General features: G+C 39.0%; 2 protein-coding genes across 8 annotated transcripts in view; one reads left to right on the plus strand and one right to left on the minus strand.

The window, feature by feature from the left end:
- Positions 1-2,882: 2,882 nt before the first annotated feature.
- On the minus strand, positions 2,883-19,311 carry LOC111272095 (uncharacterized). Of its 2 annotated transcripts, none has more exons than XM_022853308.1 (8): positions 19,242-19,311; positions 9,384-9,416; positions 7,951-8,172; positions 7,274-7,648; positions 6,646-6,848; positions 4,399-4,691; positions 3,595-3,711; positions 2,883-3,129 (listed from the first exon to the last, which is right to left on the minus strand). In XM_022853308.1, exons 2-8 carry the CDS (start codon positions 9,396-9,398, stop codon positions 3,068-3,070), a joined length of 1,287 nt encoding a protein of 428 aa, XP_022709043.1. In that variant the 5' UTR covers positions 9,399-9,416; positions 19,242-19,311; the 3' UTR covers positions 2,883-3,067. The 2 variants fall into 2 exon arrangements, with proteins under 2 accessions (XP_022709043.1, XP_022709044.1); XM_022853309.2 differs by lacking the exon at positions 19,242-19,311 and adding an exon at positions 12,754-12,975.
- LOC111272096 (centrin-1) overlaps positions 19,307-22,192 on the plus strand; it is a 28,386-nt gene continuing 25,500 nt past the window's right edge. For 3 of the 6 annotated variants that reach the window (XR_002687315.2, XR_015315606.1, XM_022853310.2), the window contains exons 1-4: positions 19,309-19,533; positions 20,494-20,737; positions 20,872-20,922; positions 21,888-21,990. Coding sequence is in view for 4 of the 6 variants with exons in the window: in XM_022853310.2 (XP_022709045.1) it covers positions 20,513-20,737; positions 20,872-20,922; positions 21,888-21,990 (379 nt within the window). In the remaining 2 variants the exon portion in view is untranslated. Of the gene's footprint in view, positions 19,534-20,493; positions 20,738-20,871; positions 20,923-21,887; positions 21,991-22,192 lie in introns of all 6 variants that reach the window. The other 3 variants (XM_022853314.2, XM_022853311.2, XM_022853313.2) reach the window with 3 other exon arrangements.

Consider the following 22,192-nt stretch of genomic DNA (forward strand, 5'->3'; position numbering starts at 1 on the left):
TATTAAGTACAATTATAGTGTCATTTTATGACTTCGAAGTTTTTTTACAACAAGACACACTTGGTGACACAACTTTTTTTGAGTTCGACTGTAGAGCTTGTCTTGAGAGTGAACTAACCTCTAAGTTGTTCTCATAACCGACTAGTTTACGTTGGCAGCGAAAATGAAATCTGTAAAAACGTTTTATATACACTACTAATTTGATTATTAAACGTTAATATAATTCGTCAGTACTCCCAGTCAGAAGCCCAACTGTTACCGTTATTACGGTATACAGCTGGGCTTCGTGTCATCTGCTGCAAGTGCTCTGAACACGAATGAAGGCAGCTTTCCGGTACATAATGGGCTGACGGGCCGCTGGGTCGCGACGACATCTTTATCGTTAGCACTGGCTTTGTCTCTCGGGTATTTTCGGGAAGCGAACTCGCGGTCGCCTCGGGTCTGCGACTTAACGTCCCTCAACTGTCTGCTTTTATCGTATACGAACGAAAAAAAGGATAAACCAGCATTCACTTAGGAACTGAATGCCAATATTCAAACAGAGACAGGGTGGTACGTTTCAATCTGTTGGTGAAAATTCTTTAGCATTTAGAAAATTTTTTTGTGCCAACTAAGCTTACGAACGGACAAAGTGGGTCGAAATTGTAACTCACACGCAAACGAGAAGAGACCAGTGAGAAACAATCCGTTCATTTCCTTAAGGGCAAAATAAGTACAACTGAGAATATTGGAATACTTCATAGAATATAGAGTATTAATGTGTGTATAGGGCTCAAATCAATAGGCTTCATTTTCAAATACAATTAAATTGATTTTTAATATATTTACAACTTAGCTTCTGTCTAGTTAAGTATGCTATTTAGTGGTTAATGAAGAACTTACACCTTATCTATATAATTAATTAGAATATCAAAAATCAGCCTAAAAGCGGTATAAACACAACTAGCGTTCCAGTTGGATATTATGGACAATCCTTCGAGTTTTTAGATATATTTTATAAGCGAAACAAAAAAACCTGAGCGGTACTAGATTGAGGTTACAATTTGCAGGAGGAATGACGGGGCGTTCATGGTATCATAGCCGTAAACACTGACGATCGATAATATGCTCGTTTGCTCACTTGAAGAAGGCTCTTTTTATATACAACTTCCGTGAACGTTTTAGCTTCGCAGACAGACAAAAGTTTCAATGTGAAACTCGTATGTAATCGTCTTAATAACACTATAACGTGGCCCAATCTGATTTTGGTCGCTCATAATAATACGTTCTACTCGGAAACTTAGCTCTGTGCTGTGACGATTCGGGTACAAAAAATCTAGTAATTAATAAAGTGGCTTTTAAAACTTGCTAGAATATATGGAAAAAAAAAGCCGAATATGTTAGGAATCAATAGTTGAATGCGCCAGAAATCATAAAAAATAATCAACAGTGTCTCTAGAATTTAGAAAAGTCCTTATACGACCAGCAGATATTGACTGGTCACATTTGCCTCTCTACTTCACCACAGAATGGCGGGAAAAACAATGAAAATATTTGAATATTTGGTGTATACATGATACGCGCGAGAATATATGAACCTTAAAAACTTACCATACATATACATATACATATAACTTCAAAGTTTAACGAGTGAAGGGCATATTTCTCACATCACTAAATAGTCCACGATCGACTATCAATCGTATCAACTGATCGCAGGGACGTGTTTTAATGACAAATAATTAAAGTTTATTCATAGCAATGTCCGTCAGGTATCTCTACAGGGGCGACCACAATTTCATATTTGTTGCTGCGGATCTTATTGTTTCATCGGTATTTGTTTCATGATATAAATCAGTTCTTCTATTTGAACGTACGAAATGGTCGAAGTATGTTCTTCAGTGCTGCTCACTTAATCGAAGTGAGATTTATCATTACAAGCCTTACATCAGCCATCTACTTCACTTACTTGGAGTGGTTCTGCCACAACTGATACGAGACACGTCCAACGCAGGAACAGAAGTTTTAGAACGTATTGGTTAATCAGAACTTCTCTTTTCGCACTAACTTCACAAGTTGGTGCCATTGGTTATACTGAGGATAGTCCTAGCCCTTAAAGGTTACGAACGAATCATGTTTTCAAATAGACATTTAGTTTGCTGGTTGACTTTAACACTTCACTCTGCTTCGAGTAACTTTCTATCATTTATCGGATTTTATTCGCTTTAAAAGTAACAACAAAAAAAAAAGCTGTAAAACAATATAATCGTCAGAGCAAGCTGCCTAACGATAATGGCAGCTGGCGTGCGTAATTTAGACCAAGAAAATGACTCTGCGTACATACATTTCGAGAAAAGGTCTAGCCGTTAGCAAGATAAGGCTCGTTCTAGTAAACGCAAAATTTCTAGGGTATATCGTATAGCAGTTGTGTTGATAAAGCGCTTTTCGCCGTGACGTTTGAAGCGAAACTTTTTCAATAGATTCCCGTATTAAATATTTCTGCAATTGTTCTTCGTTTAGGTCAAACTGGTCTCATCCTAGCTAATTTCGCACAGTTATAACATGCTTTGAGGCACAGTGATATCTCTGGACTCCATTGTACACGATCACTGCGAGGACAGCAAACAAATCAACTATCTGAAATCTACCTGCTATGCGTTTCTGCTGAGTAAACGATTCCCCTTCAAATACGCTCTTCTGACAAACGTATGAAACGCTTGCCTTCGGTATAAGGAAGTTGATTATGGTATCGGCCCACCCCGTGACCATGACTCCTGCACGATACTATGTAACTTGTATAGGAATAATCGAAAATATGGGGTGATGTAACAAATCTCATGATGAGGTTTCTTCGCCAGTAACACGATAGATTTTTAAGGTTGATGGAAATGAAGAGAACTGAGTCGCGGGTAGCATTTGGAGAAAATTTCATCGCCCAATAACCTTTATTTGTCGATTTCCGCAAAATACAGGAAAATAACGGGCTATATCTATGTTCTTTTCAGTGAGGCATTCTTATATATCAAAGGCACACACATTGTTGTGAACAATAGTCTCCATTAGGCAATCGCTCTGGGGTGATTCGTTTTCAGATAGTGGGTCCATCACCGTTTCCACGAAACCACGCGTTTTTGACCGGCTGCGCCAGCTCTAAAATATTATATATATATACATATATATTACTATGTAAAACACGAATCAAGTAATACTGTTTACAAGTTACATAAAAAAACTTGCTCTTAGGCCTTTTTGTTTACATTTTTATTAGAATACTCTTTCCATTAACACCCTAGACATCTAAACCTATCAAAATGACAGTATCGGATAAAAACAAAACAGTAGATGTACACTAAAAAGTATATGAAAGATTTTTTTTGTAATACCAAAGTGATTTACTATTTATCGGTATGTTTTTTTTTTTTTTTAATGAAAAGCCGTTGTTTTCTGTTTAGAATGAACGAAGTTATTTCTTTTTTTAATCGTTTTGTGGTACGTTCAATTCGCTAAATATGACGCACAATCACCGATTTGTTCGAGTTTATCGGCCCAGACTTTATATCAGGTTTGATAGCACGTAAACCGAAAATAAAGGTGTGATAAATAAGCAGTACGTACCGTAATGATCAGTCAAAGGCGTAGCATCGCCAAGGTCGACTATAAGGTGCTGAGAACGATCGCCTGATAATATCAACGGTTTTTCGCTGATCACCATTGGCAGCGGAAGGGAATGACCTGCAGAAAATAGGCCGACGACCGAAAGTGGCGACAAAGTATTAATTAGCTTGAGTGAATAAATTACGGAAATTAATTCGAATAATTTCCGATAGAATTGTAAAAAATACCTTATAACAGGACGAAAACTTATAAGTTTTCGTCCTGTTTTTTACAACGAGAAAATGACTGAAGATATGACTTATAAGTCATATCTTCAGTCATTTTCTCGTTAAAGAAACATATCTTGAAATAGTAACTGAAACAGTGATGTTCTACCCTCAACCAACAGCCCTCATACCCAGCACAAAATATCAAATACGTTAATATTTCAAACCTCAGATCAATCGGGGCAATCTGAAGCCCATTCTGAGTTTAAAAATTCCGTTTGATTATTCGTGTGAAGGCAATCTAGGGTAAAGGCAATGGCACTCCTTCTTCTTATCTTCACCATATCTTCTATCTTCATAATAATAACGAATGTGTTTAAATAATTCTCCCAAGCGTTTTCAGGTTTGCAATATACGGAATGTACTTCCTAATAAATAAGTGATAATTTATGCCTGCATCATGTATTGTATGACTTCTAATATAGGTTGACCTTCCTAACTTTAGGCACAGTTTTTCCATTATACCTTATTAAACGAATCCATTATACCTTGGTATGTTACCCCAAATGTTTTACATTGTCTGTAATTAAAGACTTACTGTATTCTCCATGCATATCATTCGTAAGTTTCACAGGTTTGCCGACTACAATGTTCCTGTGTTTGTGGCTCATAGCACCATGATGCAAAATACCATGACCAGGAAGATGGCCGCTATGCCTTTGTACGGCCAGAAGGTGATAGTCAACCAAAGGATGATGGTGTTCATGTTTCATGGTACGGACAGGCAGGTGATCATGTCCTATCTGGCCTTTACGATGAGTTCCATGATGCGTCTGCGTTCTATGCTGTCGTTGCGGGCGGGCGTGTCGAACGACGTGACGAGGGCGGTGCCTAACAATACAACACATGGGAAGAAAAAACATTCGACGCCGTAAAACAGATATATAATAAAGATAGGTGGGAAAAGCATTTGTTCATAGGGCTAATCGATAACCCATTGTATTTGAAAAAATATTTTTGATAAAAAGCGAGGATATATTTTTATAACTGAATGAGTAAGTTTATCGAGTCTAATTTGAGACACCTTCTGCTTCCAGACAAATATTATAGTATATATCAGATCTCTTCCCCACCTATCTAAACAAATTGATCACTTCGCAAATAATAACCATACCATTACTGTGGATAAAACTTCACTAACTTATGGAACTATAACAGCTCACAGTTTGGTATATTCGGACTAATCATTGTATCTGCATAAGATAATAGTTACGGTTAACCGTCATGCACACTGTACCGTATCCATTTACATATTTTGCAAAAATTAAATTAGATGAGAACGTCCCACAAGTAGTTTTCGAGAAGCATGCATGAGCCATCCATGATAATTATCCGCGGTCAGTTCAAGTTAATATGTTTAATCATAGCTCTCTTTATATAACTCTACACCCTTTTCCAAGTCCCCATACTGCGTTATGCTATAATATATTACGCTTTGTATAATAATACTTATCGCTGTGGTTGTCATCATTATATATATACTATTTCACTAGAGTTATGTTATAGAATCGCGAAGTTGGAAAATTATCTTTCGAAAAGGCCTGGCTTTTAGTGCATATCTTCCCTGGACCTTTGTATTTGTAACGATTTCCGATTCTTTTCCTCTTCATTTTCTCTTTAGCCTTGCTCTGCTTCAACAACCTTTTTAAAGGAAACAATAGCCGACACAAAAAGAAATTCACGCGAAAAAATTGTTTGAAACAGTGGCTTTTCATCGGCCTTCTATCGACCTGCTAGATTCACTGATACAGGCTGGTGGAAAATCCAGACAAAGATAGACAATCCTTTGATGTATGATAGATCGATGACCTAAATTGCGCCATGCTCCCCGCTACAGCAGTGTTCTTGCCAACAGCTAACTTAACTGCTATAGTAATGGTGGTACCTTTCCATGCAAACCCTTCTCGTGTCCTGCTATCCATTATAGTAGTAGGCTGCGACTTATCTGATTAGGGAAAAAAACCTCTGAATAACGCTTGCGTAGCCCCATTCGCTGCAGCAAATCGACGTTGCTCATGGAACAAATATCGAAAGAGGGCTGTCTTTAGCAATACGCGTAGTATATATATATATATGTATAGATTACGAACAGAGCAGAAACAAACATCTACGCGGGCGTCTAGGTGACTGAAAGGTGAAAAAAAAAAACTACCAAACAGAAACAACTCAAGTATAAAGTTTGCAACAAGTCACGTTTGGAAAAGGGATCTTCTTCAGAATTCGTTGACCGGTATAATGGTCATCCCCAACAACACTCAGCGCAGAACGAATTGTGACCAAAATTCACCGGCAGATTGGTGTTCCCTGTTCATTAGGTAAGTTAAATGATCCACACAATCCATAACTCAGATGAGAAGACTGCATAGTGAAAAGATTACAAAGAACTAACCAATACAAATTAATGTATAGATGGAACTTTTTTTTGTCTAAAATGATACCGAGGTAAAACTATCGTCTTATTTTTAGAATCATTTTAATAATGTAAAACGTAGGCGAAAATAATTCCAGTTCATCGGCACGTCATAGCAGCGACAGCATTAAAAAAGTGTCAATGAATCCTTCCATTGATATGCTCCCTTGCAAAACATTGTATAAGAAAGGCTTTATAAACGTCGTGGAAAAGCAATTACAATATATTAGCCACAGATGCATACTATACATGAGCGTATATGTAGAAGCATCCATTTCCAACTTTCATAAAATTTTAAAAACATTGTTTGTTTCTACAAGAAATATGTAAACTAAAGGTGAATTGTGAGAACTAAATCTCTTAGGTAAAGCTCACCCTTGATGGTAGCCACGATGCTTGCCATGATCACCATGGTAAGGTCCCTCATATCCACTTGTTCTATGAGAATCGTCTTTTTCATGTCCTCCACAATGGTTGAAGACGCCAGAAGGCCCAGCGTCATGGTCTTCGTCGCCATAAATACCATCGCTATGTCGAGGTCCTTCATGATGACCTCCACCATCCATCCGATAAAGATGCTTTTCATATCAGTTTAAACAACATACATTTGTGTAGATAAATCTTAACTGATGAAACTCATCGCTACGATAGATTTTTGTACAGCACTAGAGGCTAAATAATGAGATTTGTGCAATGACAAAGAGCTGTATTAGTTGATTTACTTTTTCAAACGTATCTTACGCCAATACTAAATAAACCCAGAATTTTCAACTTTGTAATTCTATTAAATGGCAACTAGATTCCTCTGGCGAACCATAAGACTAAGTATTCAAACACAGTCAATTTATCCGTAGGGTTGAGATCGCACTAATCTAGTTTTGGCAAAGGAAATGACTCTGTCCTACCAGGGATAGTGACTCCTCTGACACAAAATTTAATTAATAGTATCGGCTACTTGAATCAGTTTTAGAAAAGATTCTTCGTCCTCCTAAAGAAAACGCACCTCATTAGAGTTACCGCCATAAGCTCGATGTGGTGCATCGTAGTAGTCGTTATAATCGATTTCATTGGGGATGTCGTATCTGTGGTCTCCATCCGGTCTTGGTCCATAATCAGCTTCGTGGGGCTCTGAAGGCCCGTATGGTTCTTCTTCCGCATGTCCTTCGTCATGGCCAACCAGATCAGGGTTCCCCGAAGCTCCATCGTCTCTTCCGTGATGCCCACTTGTTCGCCGATTGTAGTACACGCGGTAGGCGCGATCATTTTCATGATCACCGTCATTTCCTGAACCTCTTGGACTTCCGTGGGGTTCTACTGCACCCTGGTGAACGCGATGTTTTGACCTATCATCTATGGAGATCTCCCCGTTGTCGCTCACCTAAAAAGTAAGTACGAAGTGCCACCAGACTTCACAAACATCCTAACCTAACCTAACCTAAATTCCTCTGATAGTTGTCGCCTAAGATTTGGTTGTTCAATTTCTTAACCTAATTCAACATAGCAATTATATATACATATATATATATATACATATACAAAAGATAGCTCTATGGTAAAGAAAAGGTTTCGACTCATTATTTTTCTAGAAAGGCTTTGTCAATTCAGAATTGTTGTATTCTTACGCATTCGTATATATGGCTATGTCGAGACGCGAACGAAGATGCAATCTTTAAAACCTACGTAATTGGTACACGGTCCATCGCTGTGGTGGGCTGCGCGCAGGGGTATTTGTGGATGTGCATACCGCTGCCTTTGTGTCCCAAAAGAGCCTATGTAAGCGGGACTTTTATATGGAAGTATATGTCTGGGCTTATGATTTGGGCTTGAGATCATTAAGGCCCCATGATCTCCGTAAACCCTATGCTGGCTAAGTACAGCGTAGGGATGCGACAGGAGCACCACCTGATCACCAGAGAAAGAAACGAATGTTTGCCTAATATTTGTTATATTATTTTTTAACTATTATTTCGTATCGAAGTTGATTATGGAACCGATTTGATCAAAAAAATGTAAAAAGGCAATATGCCTACAAAGTTCCATTGGGAATGATGCTGTTTTAACGATAAAACTCCATAACGTATCAATAGCTTATGTATACCGATTTCAGGTAATAATCCATATTCTACACAAATACATACCCATTAGGTTACTGAAATTTAATTTGTAATATGTTCGTTCACCAGTTACGCTTTTTAGGGCATGGGAAGCTCTATAATCACACGGATTTAGATCGGGAGAGTGGACAGATTGAAGCCAACGTTGGATATTCCTTTGCACAATTTAGGGAGTAACTGACGTCATTTATGGCATCATTTAGATGGGGCGTTGTAATTAAGTAACCATATTTTAGATTTCCATGTCAACGGTTGGCGAGTATCTCATACCAGCAGATGCCCCTGATGTCCACTGCAAGTACTATAGTTAGCCTTCGCAGAACAACGACTTAACGATGATTTACGAGACTAAAAGAGGGTTCTTATTATTCTTCTAAACGCATTTCTCCTCGAGTGAACTGAATCAAACAAATTTCTAGAATAACCATATTTCGTCTGCTAGCTCGAAGGTCATTTAATTTCAAAATACGCCGAATTCACTTGTGACAGCCTAATGATATAAACCGAAAATACAAAAAAAATCTTCGAACTGATTAAAAATAGCTGCTCGATAAGCTGGATATTAGAAATTCAAATAGATCAAAAAATAATTGGATATCGTAGATCTTTAGAATCTGCTAATCATAAGTATCGCACACTTCTCATCCTGGTACAGCAGTAACTAAAAATTGCTTCGAATAATTTTACTAAAATGCACATATATATCTAAATGCGTGTGTACGTCTTGCTTCACCCTGAAGCGCACATAGAACTCTGTTGAGTAAGTATGAAGTCAACAATTACCCAAAAAGTAAGGCAATATTCTGACAAACCTCAGCTTTCTAGACACCAAACATTGAAACGTTTTTTTCTTTTAAACTTTTCTCATAGAGACATTTAACGCGTATTTAAGAACAGTACGTCGATAAGAAGCAAACAATACCAACAGCTAACTGAATCTTATCACGTTTTTAGAACCTTCGAAAATTTTTAAAAATTCTTTTCATATCCTGCCCTTACCGAGAGAGCGAACATCACGAAGAAGGTCAAGAGCTGAAATTGGCAAAGAAAACATGAGATTAGACATACTTTTTCTATTGCTTCCATAACACAACCTGATGTATGGGTAATTTGACAAGGATAGGTGTAGAAATGTGTCAAAAGTTAGCCATTACAACTTCATTACATTACGTATATTGTCAATGAAAGGTAGTTTCAATAATTTTTTAAGCATACACAGGATGCGACACAGAATACGTTTGCATTGGGGTTCTGCTAACACGTTAGCTAACGTCAATAATAATTTCAATATTAATGATAACAATAAAATATAAGCACAAACTGTTGGAGTTGAAATAGATACCAAATGGCTCATTTTCGTTAAACTACAACACGACACATATATATATATATATATATATACACATTGTCTTTAAGTAGAAAAAATATAAGTTCCCGATTTAATTACGCCTAATAAATTTATTTAGTAAAAAAAAAAAGCAAGAAAAACTGGATTTCCAACGAATCTCAACCGCATCCTACAAAATGATGGATCGAAAGGCAGGCATCCGCGCTATTTACGAAAGATACCCAATCATATCGGTGTACCTGACTCAGCCATGTCCCATTATTAGTTCAATAGGAATGTATAAATCGAATTAAAAGAAGGCTTTAACTCGCAGCTGGGTCTTAGCCTTTATCTTCCGTATATTAAATCCGCTCGAATTTGATCAATACCGTATTACTACGGGAGCCACGGTATAACTGGGCCGACTTTAGTCACTGGCCAAAACTCAAGAAGAGCAGGCGCAGTGTCAAGCCCGATGTGAAGTAATATATGCCAGGTTCCTTGCCATCGGTCACCCGGCCTGTTGTATCAGTGGGATGGAAGCCACTTTGCATGTACCCCTTATGGACGACAACGTGTTTACGTTCATAGGGTGCACGGGTGCCTTGTTTGATTCAGTAGTTACGATTGTTGCTATTACTAGACGTGTGTAGTTTCATACATCAAAGTGCGATAGAAAAAAGGTTCAAAAGAATAATATGGCCATGCCAGATACTTATATATTGACATCATTGATTTCCCAAGATATCTGAACAACCGTGTTGTAAATATTAACTAATGCAATCACCAAAACCAGACATTGCGGTTGCATCTTTGTCATCTAGCTGATTCCTTGTTTCGATTTCGAAGTTCGGAAGACAGACATAACCGCACTAGATGTATCAACTCGAGCAAATGAAACCTCTAGAAGGACACGTTCATTTTTTCAATCGCTCTGTTGATACGCTATAACTATATAAAGTTGGTCTCAATGATGAAGTTGAAACAAACCTGATTCGGCCTCTGTCTAGGACCTCATTAGGAGTGTTTAAATTATTGCCAAGTTTCTTCAAGTCAGGCCGGAATCTTACGGGTTGAATACAGGTCATCCGTCCAGCTAGTCCGCTACTCGCTATTGCATCCCCAAAGTAATAGCGAAATCACGAAACACCTATTTAGCCAACGGGAAGCTGATATTGCTTATACGATAATTCGCGCAAAACTTAGCATAAAACGTGACGCTATGTTGCACAATAGGATCGTACGACGATGGGTTTTGGCCGGCTAACAACAAAACCCCTAACATCTGCTAGCGAATATTTGGAGCCCCTTCCTAATAGGAGCTGTTTGTAAGCGTTGAAAACTTCCCACCTCAGGGCATACTAGCGAGAAGGAAAACACCAGAGAAATAACAGTATCTAGCAGTACGATGCAAGATGAAGCTGCACACATCAAAACTGTCATCAGTGTCATATTCGGATGTGCTCCGCACCGTTAAAAGTTGGGGCCGTTTTGGGACACTGGGCGCTGCTGTTTTAATAACCGAATACCAGTTAATATCAGTCTATACCCTATTTGTCGACTCTGCAAAAGACATAATGCAGTTGCTTCCAGCCAAAGTCAAATCTGATGATGAAAATACCTGTTACTGCCAATCTGAGAACTGGACTCGGAATCAATAGGCTTTCCCTGAATCTCTTCGAAAATGGCAAATTTGGTCATCGTGATTTGGCTAGACAAAAGAGTACTTTTGAGTGCAAACATTTTCTCTTCGCCAGCATTTCAAGAATGTACAACAAACGATCTTCATAACACTGCATATATACGACACAGATTGTAAACCCGGGATCCTAAGCTCATATAAGCCTCATCGGTCCTTAAAATAAGGCCAGCTCAAAAAACCTGTTTAACGTCTGGTGTGAGCGTTGGCTTGTTGGAAAAATTGCCGAGATTATTATTTATTTATGGCAGTGCGCACGAAGTACCGTAAAACACCTAAGCGACAAAAATTTAAGGAAAGCAACCATCTTATAACGATTGATTGTAATTCTATCACGATCGGCTAACTAGCTGTTAACATATAACGGTTTAAAATAAGGAAAGAGCTTGTGCACCTTCCAAATACATCCAGACAAACCATAGAGTGTAGTCAATGTTTGACCCAAAACGAATCACAGGCATTATCTAATATGGTCCAATCAAAGGAGGTTAGGTTGCGAACAAGTAAATGGAAGAACATCAAGTGTGCACGCAATCGTGAACCCGGCCCCCGTCATTTTTCTCCGTCAAAACTTCAAAAAGTTCATCATATTGTTCTATGACGATTGCTTTGAACTTTAAACTTGTCGGTTTTGTGAGCACCAATTTCTATAGCAACTACAGCCATGGACTAAGGTGTATAAAATGACCAAAAGCGTCGAATGTAGAAATAGCTTTCTCCAAGTTGATGCATTTAAATACAACTCACATATAACTTCCAATATATAGGCGCACGCTCTATATTTAATTTATTCACCCAAAGGCCTACACATCTTGCCAAGAGATATGTAACCCTTTGACTTATTCCAGTAACAATATACTCATAAATGAGAACACAAGAAACATGTCGTAGGATTGGAACTTGGAAAAGCTACTTGTTCGTAGACATCTGAGAGTTTTAGTTTATGAACGTTTAAAGGAACTATATGTTACTACGCTTCTTAAACCGTGGCGATTCTTATATGAAAATATGTCGACGGACACCAACGTATGAATCCTTCGTGAGTCCTGCCGCGTTAAAATGTTTTCATCCTCATGAGGTTCCTTTTCTTTAATGCGGCCTTAATTAGCTTTTAATTGTCGTGTGATAAGATATAGCAAATTCCTGAAGTACATATAGACAATTTATGTTCTCTTCTTAAACTAAGGGGCTCCATATAATAAAAAGAAAAAAATGACTTTAATTTAATAGCAATAAGGCTAGATTTAATATTTTGTGAAAAATATATCATACGGTATAAACCATGCAAAAGATATAGAAGCAAAACAAAAGCATCTTTTAGAGTAGGATGATAATCAACTTACCTCCAATATCTATTTTAACTCCAATCAAAACTTTCGGTTCGAAGCTGGACTATCACTGACTTTTTCAGATCAAGAGAACTGCGACATCTTTTTAAGGTTGTATAAGGAAATGTCGACTAGCGTAACCTAAATCGTTTACATCGAGCAAGTGGCACATGGACGATATTGGGCAACGGGTGGAGAAGCATCTAGCTTCAACGCGCTCTTTCCCGACTCCATTGATTCACCATCTAAACTTCATATGTTATTATTGTTCAATACCACAACAAATGAATCAATATACAGTGTTACCTACAAATGAACTTTCTTCCTCCAAAGGCCGCTGACGATTCTTAGTTGTTTCTGATTGATACTGCTATTGCCACTCGTTATTACCTCCTACTACGCTTCAATATGTTGGAGTTCGTTGGCAGCGTTACTAACAATCATACTGTAAAAATTAGTTTACAGGTCATACAGTTCACACCGAGATACCAAAGGCACTAAGTCGGTGTGTCTCCTTTATGTTTACTGATTTGCTTTAGCGTACGACGCAAATATATATGGTATTAAAAACGTACAACGTTGTATGTATGTATGTTGATCTTGCATGCCATTTTTTTTTTGTCCTCAGAATAACCGCCTGTTATCATTCAGTTTTTATATTTGGAGCAACGATAGGCTTCCTGAATGCCGAACATGATTTTACTGTGTTTTGCTATTTCCATGAATAGGAGAATCGAGTAACTATAAGTATCTTAGCTTAAAAAAAAAAAAACATAAGTTAAAGAGAATGTGTCTCTAGTGTATCTAATATGTTACAGGTTTTTAAAAAGCGGTTTCGAAAAATGAACAGGTTTTTCGCTTCATCGGTGATCGTACTGAATGCGCATTTGCTGAGCTAAACGTTTTTCCTGTCCAGTGTTTTTTCTTCTGATGGCAAATGCATTAATAGGATGCCATTGGACTGTTAACATCCAGATAGGCCTTATGACAGGTCAGACGCTATTCTGTTTATATATAAATGCTCGTCGGTAGCAAAAAAAAGGGGTGGCTAACAAATCTGTATAATGAAGGAAACGAATTGAACAGCTTAAGACGTTTAAGTAGCTTTACCTAGGGGGTACCTAGGGGGTACCTAGGGGGTACCTAGGGTAAACCTAAACAATCGCTCTTCGTCAGTGTCTTCTTAACGGCATGCGCATCTTTGCCCCTTTGTGACTGAGGCACATGGGGCAGTTGGTGCTGGCGCTGTTACATACACAATCGAGTCTGACACCTTTTTAGCGGAAAGAACGCTTTGAAAAAAATATTTTTATGAACCTGAAACTTACGACTGCTTCAGAAAGCCTCCTGTATTTTGATGACATTTTGCCAATATCGAACCACCAGTGCCGCTAACACATGCTGCTATTATAATCTGACAAAGCAATTACTTCTGGAGAGCAAACCCCCCTAGATACACAAGCGGGAAATTCTAACTCTGGTCTTTGTCACTCAGATTTAACAAAAAAAAATCAATAAACTACAAGGTTCACGAGAGTCGTTGAACGTTTTAGTCATTGTTTCTATCAACCATACTTAAATTAACTTGGTCGGCACAAAATAGCGTACATTTGAGGCAGAATCTCCGTAAATTTTCTTAAAGTGTGTTTTTTTAAGACAGAACTCATTTAGTATACGAGAGGAGTGAGTGTAAATGTGTGCAATTCTGCTTTCAACTAACTTAACTTAGCAAGTTTCCTTTCCGTACTAGCCCGAAAACGAGGTCAGTAGCCGGATATTTAAAGTTCGATAAAAACAGATTTGATACCTTTTAGATGAAAGACTTTAGTAGCATCAGTAATTTGTATCAATACAACTTGTCAAGTGAAGCGTACATTCAGTGATCGACACCTAGACGTTTTTGGAATATCTCTACTTATTTATGAAACGAAACATTTTCCTGTCACCCTACGTTTAATTTAACTTTACATCTGTCCTTCCGTTGCGCGTTGATTGAAACCTTATAGGGAATCCTAAAAATACCTTCAACTGTTTGCGTATCCCTGTGGAGTTCTCCCTATGTTTTTGAGCACGCCATTTTTTTAATTGGGCATGGTCCCAGCTCTGCGAACGGACGGCCTACCGGTACGTACCAGTTCAAATATGGATTCTGTATCCGTCTATATAGTCACTATTATTACTAGAGTTCTTTAGTTAATGCACAAAGCCTTTACTCCTTGGTAAAGTCACCAGGTCTGCAGGTCGCCAGAAGATGTTACCACGTATATTATTTGCGTGTTTGAGTACCATTATTGTTTAATAAGTTTGCCACTAGATAGAATTTTATTGAGTTAAGAACTTATCAACTTGGTAGCACAAGTTTCACCTTTTCGCATAAAAATTTCTACAGGTCCTACTAAACGACTACAAAGATAGGGCGTTCTATGCGTTTGTAGCGATTGCTCTACATCGACAAGTGCTTAAAAAGTTGACACTGCTATCTTCATAGGATATCCGTAATCGGATTGATGTTTAGCAAGATTATGTATACTCTAAAGCAAGCTTAAACTATAAAACTATTGTGAGAAGTGCTTTACAGCTTTTACAAGACCCACGTATCGGTCTGACACTTGCATATCAGACGTGAGCTGCTTAAATCGCACCGTCCATCTATGTTACTTGGCCGTCTGATGGAGAGTCGAAAGTTTCCCTGGGTAAGAAGGCAGAGTCTAGCGCTGGCTTCGTCACAAAGCGATCTGAAACTGCCCTAGTGGTGCAGCCGTAATTCCCCCTTGCCTAACTGACCGTACGCGCTGACCGACGAAGATGATGGTTTTGTATTAGCTCGTTTCTTTTTTTTTTTTTGTTTGATACTTATTTTTTAGGAAATTGGCCAATGTTGTAGACAGTTTGTCCACCTCAATACTCGTTTGTCTGCTATTGAATATTTCTACGAGGTCGGCTAAACTATGCTGAGCGTCCAAAAGAGCAGCGTTGCTGTTGAAAGTGCTACCTTAGACTCGTAGCGTTTCAAAGCGACGTAATGGTCCAGGTTCGAGTCTGAGCATAGACACCTTTCGTTTCGTGCTGGAAGCCAGCTCTCTAATGAAACGCTGAACGACGATGTCAACGGTGAAAAAAATCGAATAATCGAAAATAGAATTTCTTGACGAATTCAAAAAGCCATCGATTTTCTTTAGAGTTCTCGTACAACCTTATTGTCATACCTCGTTGATCTTATTTAAAATATCAGTTTGCAATGAAATAAAAGACCAAGCTGCCAAAAGAAGAAACAGTAGCACGCATCTCTTATACGCAATGTACTGAAATTACAGCCGCAAATTAAGGAAATATCATTCACTCATAGGTCTTAACCCAAGGAGAAAATTATTGCTGTATATATCGGCTGGTGGGCTTCTATATGTGGGGCGGACTGTCGAATGTGCTTAAATTTCGGCCAAGAACATGGATATCGTATCAATACGATGTTAGCTTTCGCTACCAGTTGTTATTGGAAACGTTTCACACTGCCTCCAATCAGCCTAGAGGATTTGTTGAAGCTACATGAAACTACTTACGGATTGAACTAGTTCTAGATTGAACTAGGACTCTTTAGTAACCAGGGCGATGGCAAACGTGAATGCCCACATCGTGCCTAGCCATTGTCACCGTTCAGACCCGCAGGTTAGGAGGGAACTGAGGGCCACTGCTGAACGTGGCAAATTTTTTTTTTTTTTTTTTATGAAATCGCTCATTGCCGTAATCGACGCAAAATACTACATGTTGAAACAAGAAGCCGGTTTTTACTTTGGCTGTCAACGGTGCCATCTGTTGTTTTTTTTCATTGTCTGCGCTAGCAGGGACTCCTTCGGTAATGGCAAAACTGGCATTGCTTTCGGCATTTTTGTTTTAGCTGGAGGACGGAGCCGAGAACCACTTTATTTGTATATGACTTCGCATGAGATTGCGTCGGTCGCTACTGTCGGTACCACCGTCATCGCGTGCGTGACCCGTTGTGATTAATGCACTTCTCATCGGTAAAGGCGCGGGGGGGGGCGGGGGGGGTGCGATACTTCGTCGGTTTCAGGCAGGGCAAGAATAAACAGTGGAGCTTAGATCGAATAACGTTGACGTCAGCAACTAATCCCACAGAAGTAACTAACTGGTCTTGTTGTAGTGTTTTTGGAAAACGAAACAACCGCGGTGTATACTCGGGCATGAAGAAAGTGTTTTTTTCTGTCATTGTTAGCAATTGATGACGATCAAATCATGGAGCGAATCGCTTTGTGAAATCTAGGACTGCGAGTGCCCTAAATTATGCCTTTTACATATGGGACAGCTAGAAAATTGCCGTGCGCCCTGCTGAGAGACAGCAGACTCACAACTGCGAATAGATTTACGGAAAGCAAAACATAATTTATCCCAGGCAGAAAACTATTTTCTGATAATCATGTAGTTCGTTTGAGAGCTAAAAATGGCAAATGATCACCTATAGTTGGCCATAAAAATGGCCATATAACATATGAATTACCATTTCTCGAAACCGGCATGCCTCTTCTTACCACACGGACATCTAAAAATGACTTCATAATACACGTTTACGGCGGAAAAATTGCTAAGATAGAACTGCGCAATTTGTGCCATAACATCATTCTGAAACAAATAGATTTGTTATAGTAGTGAACGGTAACTGAAGACTCACTCATTCAACACGTAGTTGACACACGATAAAACACGGAAACCTGACAATTAACTACATAATCCTAACAATATAGGGTCTGTGTCACGCTTTTAGTTTGGCTTATTTTAATGCTCTAGTACCTCAGAGGGGCAGAACGTGCAGTAATAAGTGCTCGGAATGAACCAGTCTACGAACCGAGCAACGGAAGCAAGATCGTCTTGGCCTTCGATGTTTTTTCGATGATTCGATAGATTCCACCATCTCTCTGATTCAAACGTATATTTTTTAAAGTGGTCGACTTGTTAATATATATATTACCCTATATATATTGTATATATATATATATATACACCTTATAAGTGATTGTTAAACGTCGTCGCAGAGACGTCGACGATGCGTTGCTTATGAAGTGCTTTGGCTGTGTCGGTGCTGGAATCAGGAATTTTTTTTTTATCTTCTCGATTGTTCTTGTTCTGAAAAGCTAAGAAAAACCAATCAGACGTCTTTGCCAGCACATCAATATACTGACATTTCTTGACAGCTGTGTTGTTTTGATTGATCGTTTTAGCAAGTGGCTGGTCCCTGGGAGAAGTCCTTAGAAGTGGGCCTCTAGACTTCCGTTACGACGATGAACTGCACGTATGTATATCTATCTAATGAGGTGTTCTACCGCACGACCATGGAACTTGTGAAGCGCGGGCGGTAAACGCGCGGACGGTTAACGTGAAGTTCGCTATCCATCTACAATCACGCATCAGCTGCAACCGTGTGAAAGTTCGATTCGACCGAATTATTGTGAGCAAAACAAAAATAAAAAAGAAATTTATCATCTTCGACGTCGCAACCGCCAGGCAAACTTATTCATCACCCGTTACGTTTGTGCCAATATGCCGGGTAATTGCTTGGCAGACATTATTGCCAACGTACGATGTGATGAATTAGCTGAAAGTGTGTAGTACTGAAGTTTTTACGATGTCATAGACACGTTACTATAACAAATATCCTTGTAAATATGGAGCCATCGTCTTTCTAAGATCAAAATGGGCATCTAGTAGAGTTTTCATTGGAGTTAATGATCGTACTAATTGTGTACAAATCTATATCCAGCTAACGTGATCGCTAATGGCGAACTGCTACATTCCGACTCGTGACGGGACAAAGCTACACGGCAATAGGTGTTAAATTATACTTTGAATCACTTTACCGCAAATACGCTTCAGAATAATTTAGAAATCCTGTATTTCTACTTATTAGAATAAACTTAGGGCATGCTTTTCTACTCTATTGCGGCACACTAACAGTAAGAACGGTGTATACCGCACGTAGTGAACTACCATACCGAGCCAGTGTGTGAAACATGTTTAGAAGAGACGAAAGGTCAACGCTGTGAAACAAATATTAATAAAACGCATATAGATTACCTCGTACGTTAAATCGGTCCTCAAGTACAGACATTTTTTCGAATATTTTGTGCAATCGAAATGACTCAGACTAATACAATTGTATCTATCCTATATATAACTTAAAGACAGTTCATCAACAACTTCCGTAATTGTGTTCTCCTATCCAAATTATCTCCTACACCTATCCCGAACACTAGTTCACTTCCCTAATAAAGTTATTCATTTGAAAAGTATATTAACCGGATATATTTAGCTTTGTACATATGAAGTTCTTTTAATTTTTCGCTTAGCGTGACCACGCTTTCGTTTTCGAACCCCCGTTAAACTCTGCTCAGCCAGATTTCGATCGTTTTGCCAAAGGGAGAGGGCAAATCGAGAAGAGTGGAAGGTAAGCCCCGAGAAAAACATCATTCGTAGCGAATAAGAACCCTTTCGCTTACCTGCGAATCGGCTGGTAGAATGTGACGAGGTTGACCTCGGCCGTTTCGAAAGGAAAGCAAGCATATCGTGTTCGTGTACACTTGTTGGCCTAATTTGAGACCGCTCACACAGCTGTCTCTCTTCAGCTGCTGGTTTCTATTTTGTCATTCCCTCAGTGATCTGTGTTATTAATAACAAGCCGGCGATCCTCGAAACAGCTGTGAGCAACATGTGCACATGATTTTTTTCAACTGAAAAGATTAGAAACCAGCAAAACCTCAGCTGTAATACGTCCAGTGACGTTTCAAACAGGTATTAATATGCTAGGACAACTCGGTTGCTGTAGCTATCAAGCTTCCAGGATTTTGAGACCTTATGTTCCGACTGATATTCTCGAGCCTTGTGTCAATTAGTAAACTAAATAAATAATCAGTGCAGAAAAACCCTTGTACCAAGCGCACTATGCGATTTGTCCTCAGTGCTCTGGTTGATGTGTGAGGATTGGTCGCTTTTGGAGATGTAGCCTATGTGTGGTCGAGTGGAACAAAAAAATCCTTTCAACTTTCAGTTCCGTAGTATCTGTCCGAAGCACTGCTATGGACTGTGTAAACAGCGATCAATACCCATGATGTGATGGAAATCAATGGCTAGCAATAGACACTTAAAAATTGTACTGCTCCGGGGCGAGACGAAACCTCACCCGATGCTCAATGACCATCACAAGACCCAATAGGGTACTCATTGGCCTTATTTTGAATGATAACGTGATCATTGTAACGCGTCAAAGCTCAATTCGGTGAAGCTATTGCCGTAGCTACGTTACAGGTCTTTTGTGTCCAGCCTGCCAACTACGAAATGTTAGTGAAAAGTGAATGCAGGCAAAGTTACTTTGGTATCTAAACTCCTCCCTAACAGAACTTGTAAAACGTGCGCAAGGAACAATTGATACTCGGTTGATACATAACTCGGTTACGACAAATCACCAAGATCCACGATGTGACATTTAACCGGTAGAAAAAGTTCGATCTTAGAAAAAAAATAGCCTAGTTTCCGTGTATAGGACGATGCTTCGCTGAGAACAACGACAGAGTAAATGCCAGCGATTAGTATCTTTTAATATCATTGCGTTCCTTCTATATATCTTACTCATGAATCCGCAGGTCCTAATAGTTGAACCAAGTATTTTGCAAGCATGGTGGAGATGGAACTTGATTTCCGCCTAGTCAACTAGAAAGAAAACTGAAACCTTTCCATACCTTATTCCGCTTGCAGAAAGCAGACTTAAATCGTCATGTTTTTTTACCCGGTAGATCGAGTGGGGCTGTCGTACAGTATGGAGAAGATGGTCGAAGACAGTGATGGCTTGGAACGAAAAAAGTCGTTAGAAAGGACAAGCGTTGTACCTGAGGAGATACGCGCTACCTTCGCGATGTTTGACCGCAATGGCGATGGTCTGCCTGCGAAGGAGCTTAAGTTTGCCATGCGAGCCCTCGGTTTAGAGCCACGCAAAGAAGAGGTAATAGAAAAAAAAAACGCTTGGAGTAAATGCGAACCTTGCTAGAAAAATAACCGCCTAGCAGTGAATGAAAATTTCGAGTGATGCTTGATGGAATAATGAAATTGCACCATGTTCGTTTTTTTTTACGATAGGTAAAAAAGCTGCTGACGGAACTTGGAAAACAAGACTCACCGCAAGCAAGGGTACGTTATGTAACCACTGAGCAGTACGCGTTGCTGAAGAGACTTTGCTAATTAATTCAGTTTCGCCCACGAGACATGTTTCTACCAAGCCATACTGCTTCCCAGTTGAGATAGATTGGTGATCCTTCGTCAATGTGTTAGCGATCGATACTTCAAAAAACTGTGAAATTACGTTTCATTTGTGTATTTGTGTATGTACCTCAAATACATATACGGTGCGAATTCTCGTCCCGGATGAACAGCTCAATTCGAGTTGATCTATACTCATATAGTTTTTCTGCATAATAGGATGCCAGAAGAAATTTGACATATATTAAGCTAAGATCAGGTTTGCCGCTTGCCAGTTACTGCTGCCTATGCCGGCTATAGCTACGGCTTGATCGGTATTGTATACAAGGAGAAACTATATAGAATCTCTGCGACTGCTGAAGCTCCGTTTTATTTGCTCGTAAAATGTATTTACAGCGTAAGCAATCTTTAACTGTAATTTTCTAGTTCACAACATTATATGTCACGATAAGTTTATGGCGGTACCCCTATTATGAAACAGGAAAAACACATTAATAATAGGCTTACATATTTTATTGAACTACTTCCTTTCCGAAAAAAACGTCTCGAGTTGAACGACTTCAAGTTTTCATTTCGCTTAAAACATATTTACAGCTTATTTGAAAAGAAACACCCAAGAAAACGTAAGTCATTCCTGCGTGAAACGCTTGTATATACGAAGGATCGTATAGAAGTTCATTGATCCCGCTTTTTAATTCCTATTGTTTATAAGGTCAACAAAGAGCCGTGAAATAAATGCCTCAGTAATGAAACTGAAACAAGAAGGTGCATCTTAGGCTGCATGTCACGTATGTACCAAATAAGGTATAATAAAATATCGCTTTTATGGTCAGGGAACTAATTTTGCTCCCATCTAAAAGTAAATTAATATAAACGTTTTTTTTCATCCATTGCAGTTAACATTGACCGAATTTGAGGAGGTGATACGGACTCGTTTACGCGAGGATCCCAACGATGAGACGTTAAAGGCTTTCAAACTATTCGACGAACGCAATACAGGCAAGGATGTTTACCGATCCAGGGGCCTCACACATAGGTTGTTGGCAGAGTCTACTACTACAACATACATAAAGGCTCTAAAGCTTTCAATTTGTCTAGACCTCGTATTTATACACTAGCTGGATGCAAGGAATGGTTGCAATGTTTGAAGAGCATTCGGCTTGTTATAGATGCGGTCTTGCTTTAACAAGCTGAAATATTT

Source organism: Varroa jacobsoni, unplaced genomic scaffold, assembly GCF_002532875.2.
Source record: "Varroa jacobsoni isolate VJ856 unplaced genomic scaffold, vjacob_1.0 contig01607, whole genome shotgun sequence".
NCBI lineage: Eukaryota > Metazoa > Arthropoda > Arachnida > Mesostigmata > Varroidae > Varroa > Varroa jacobsoni.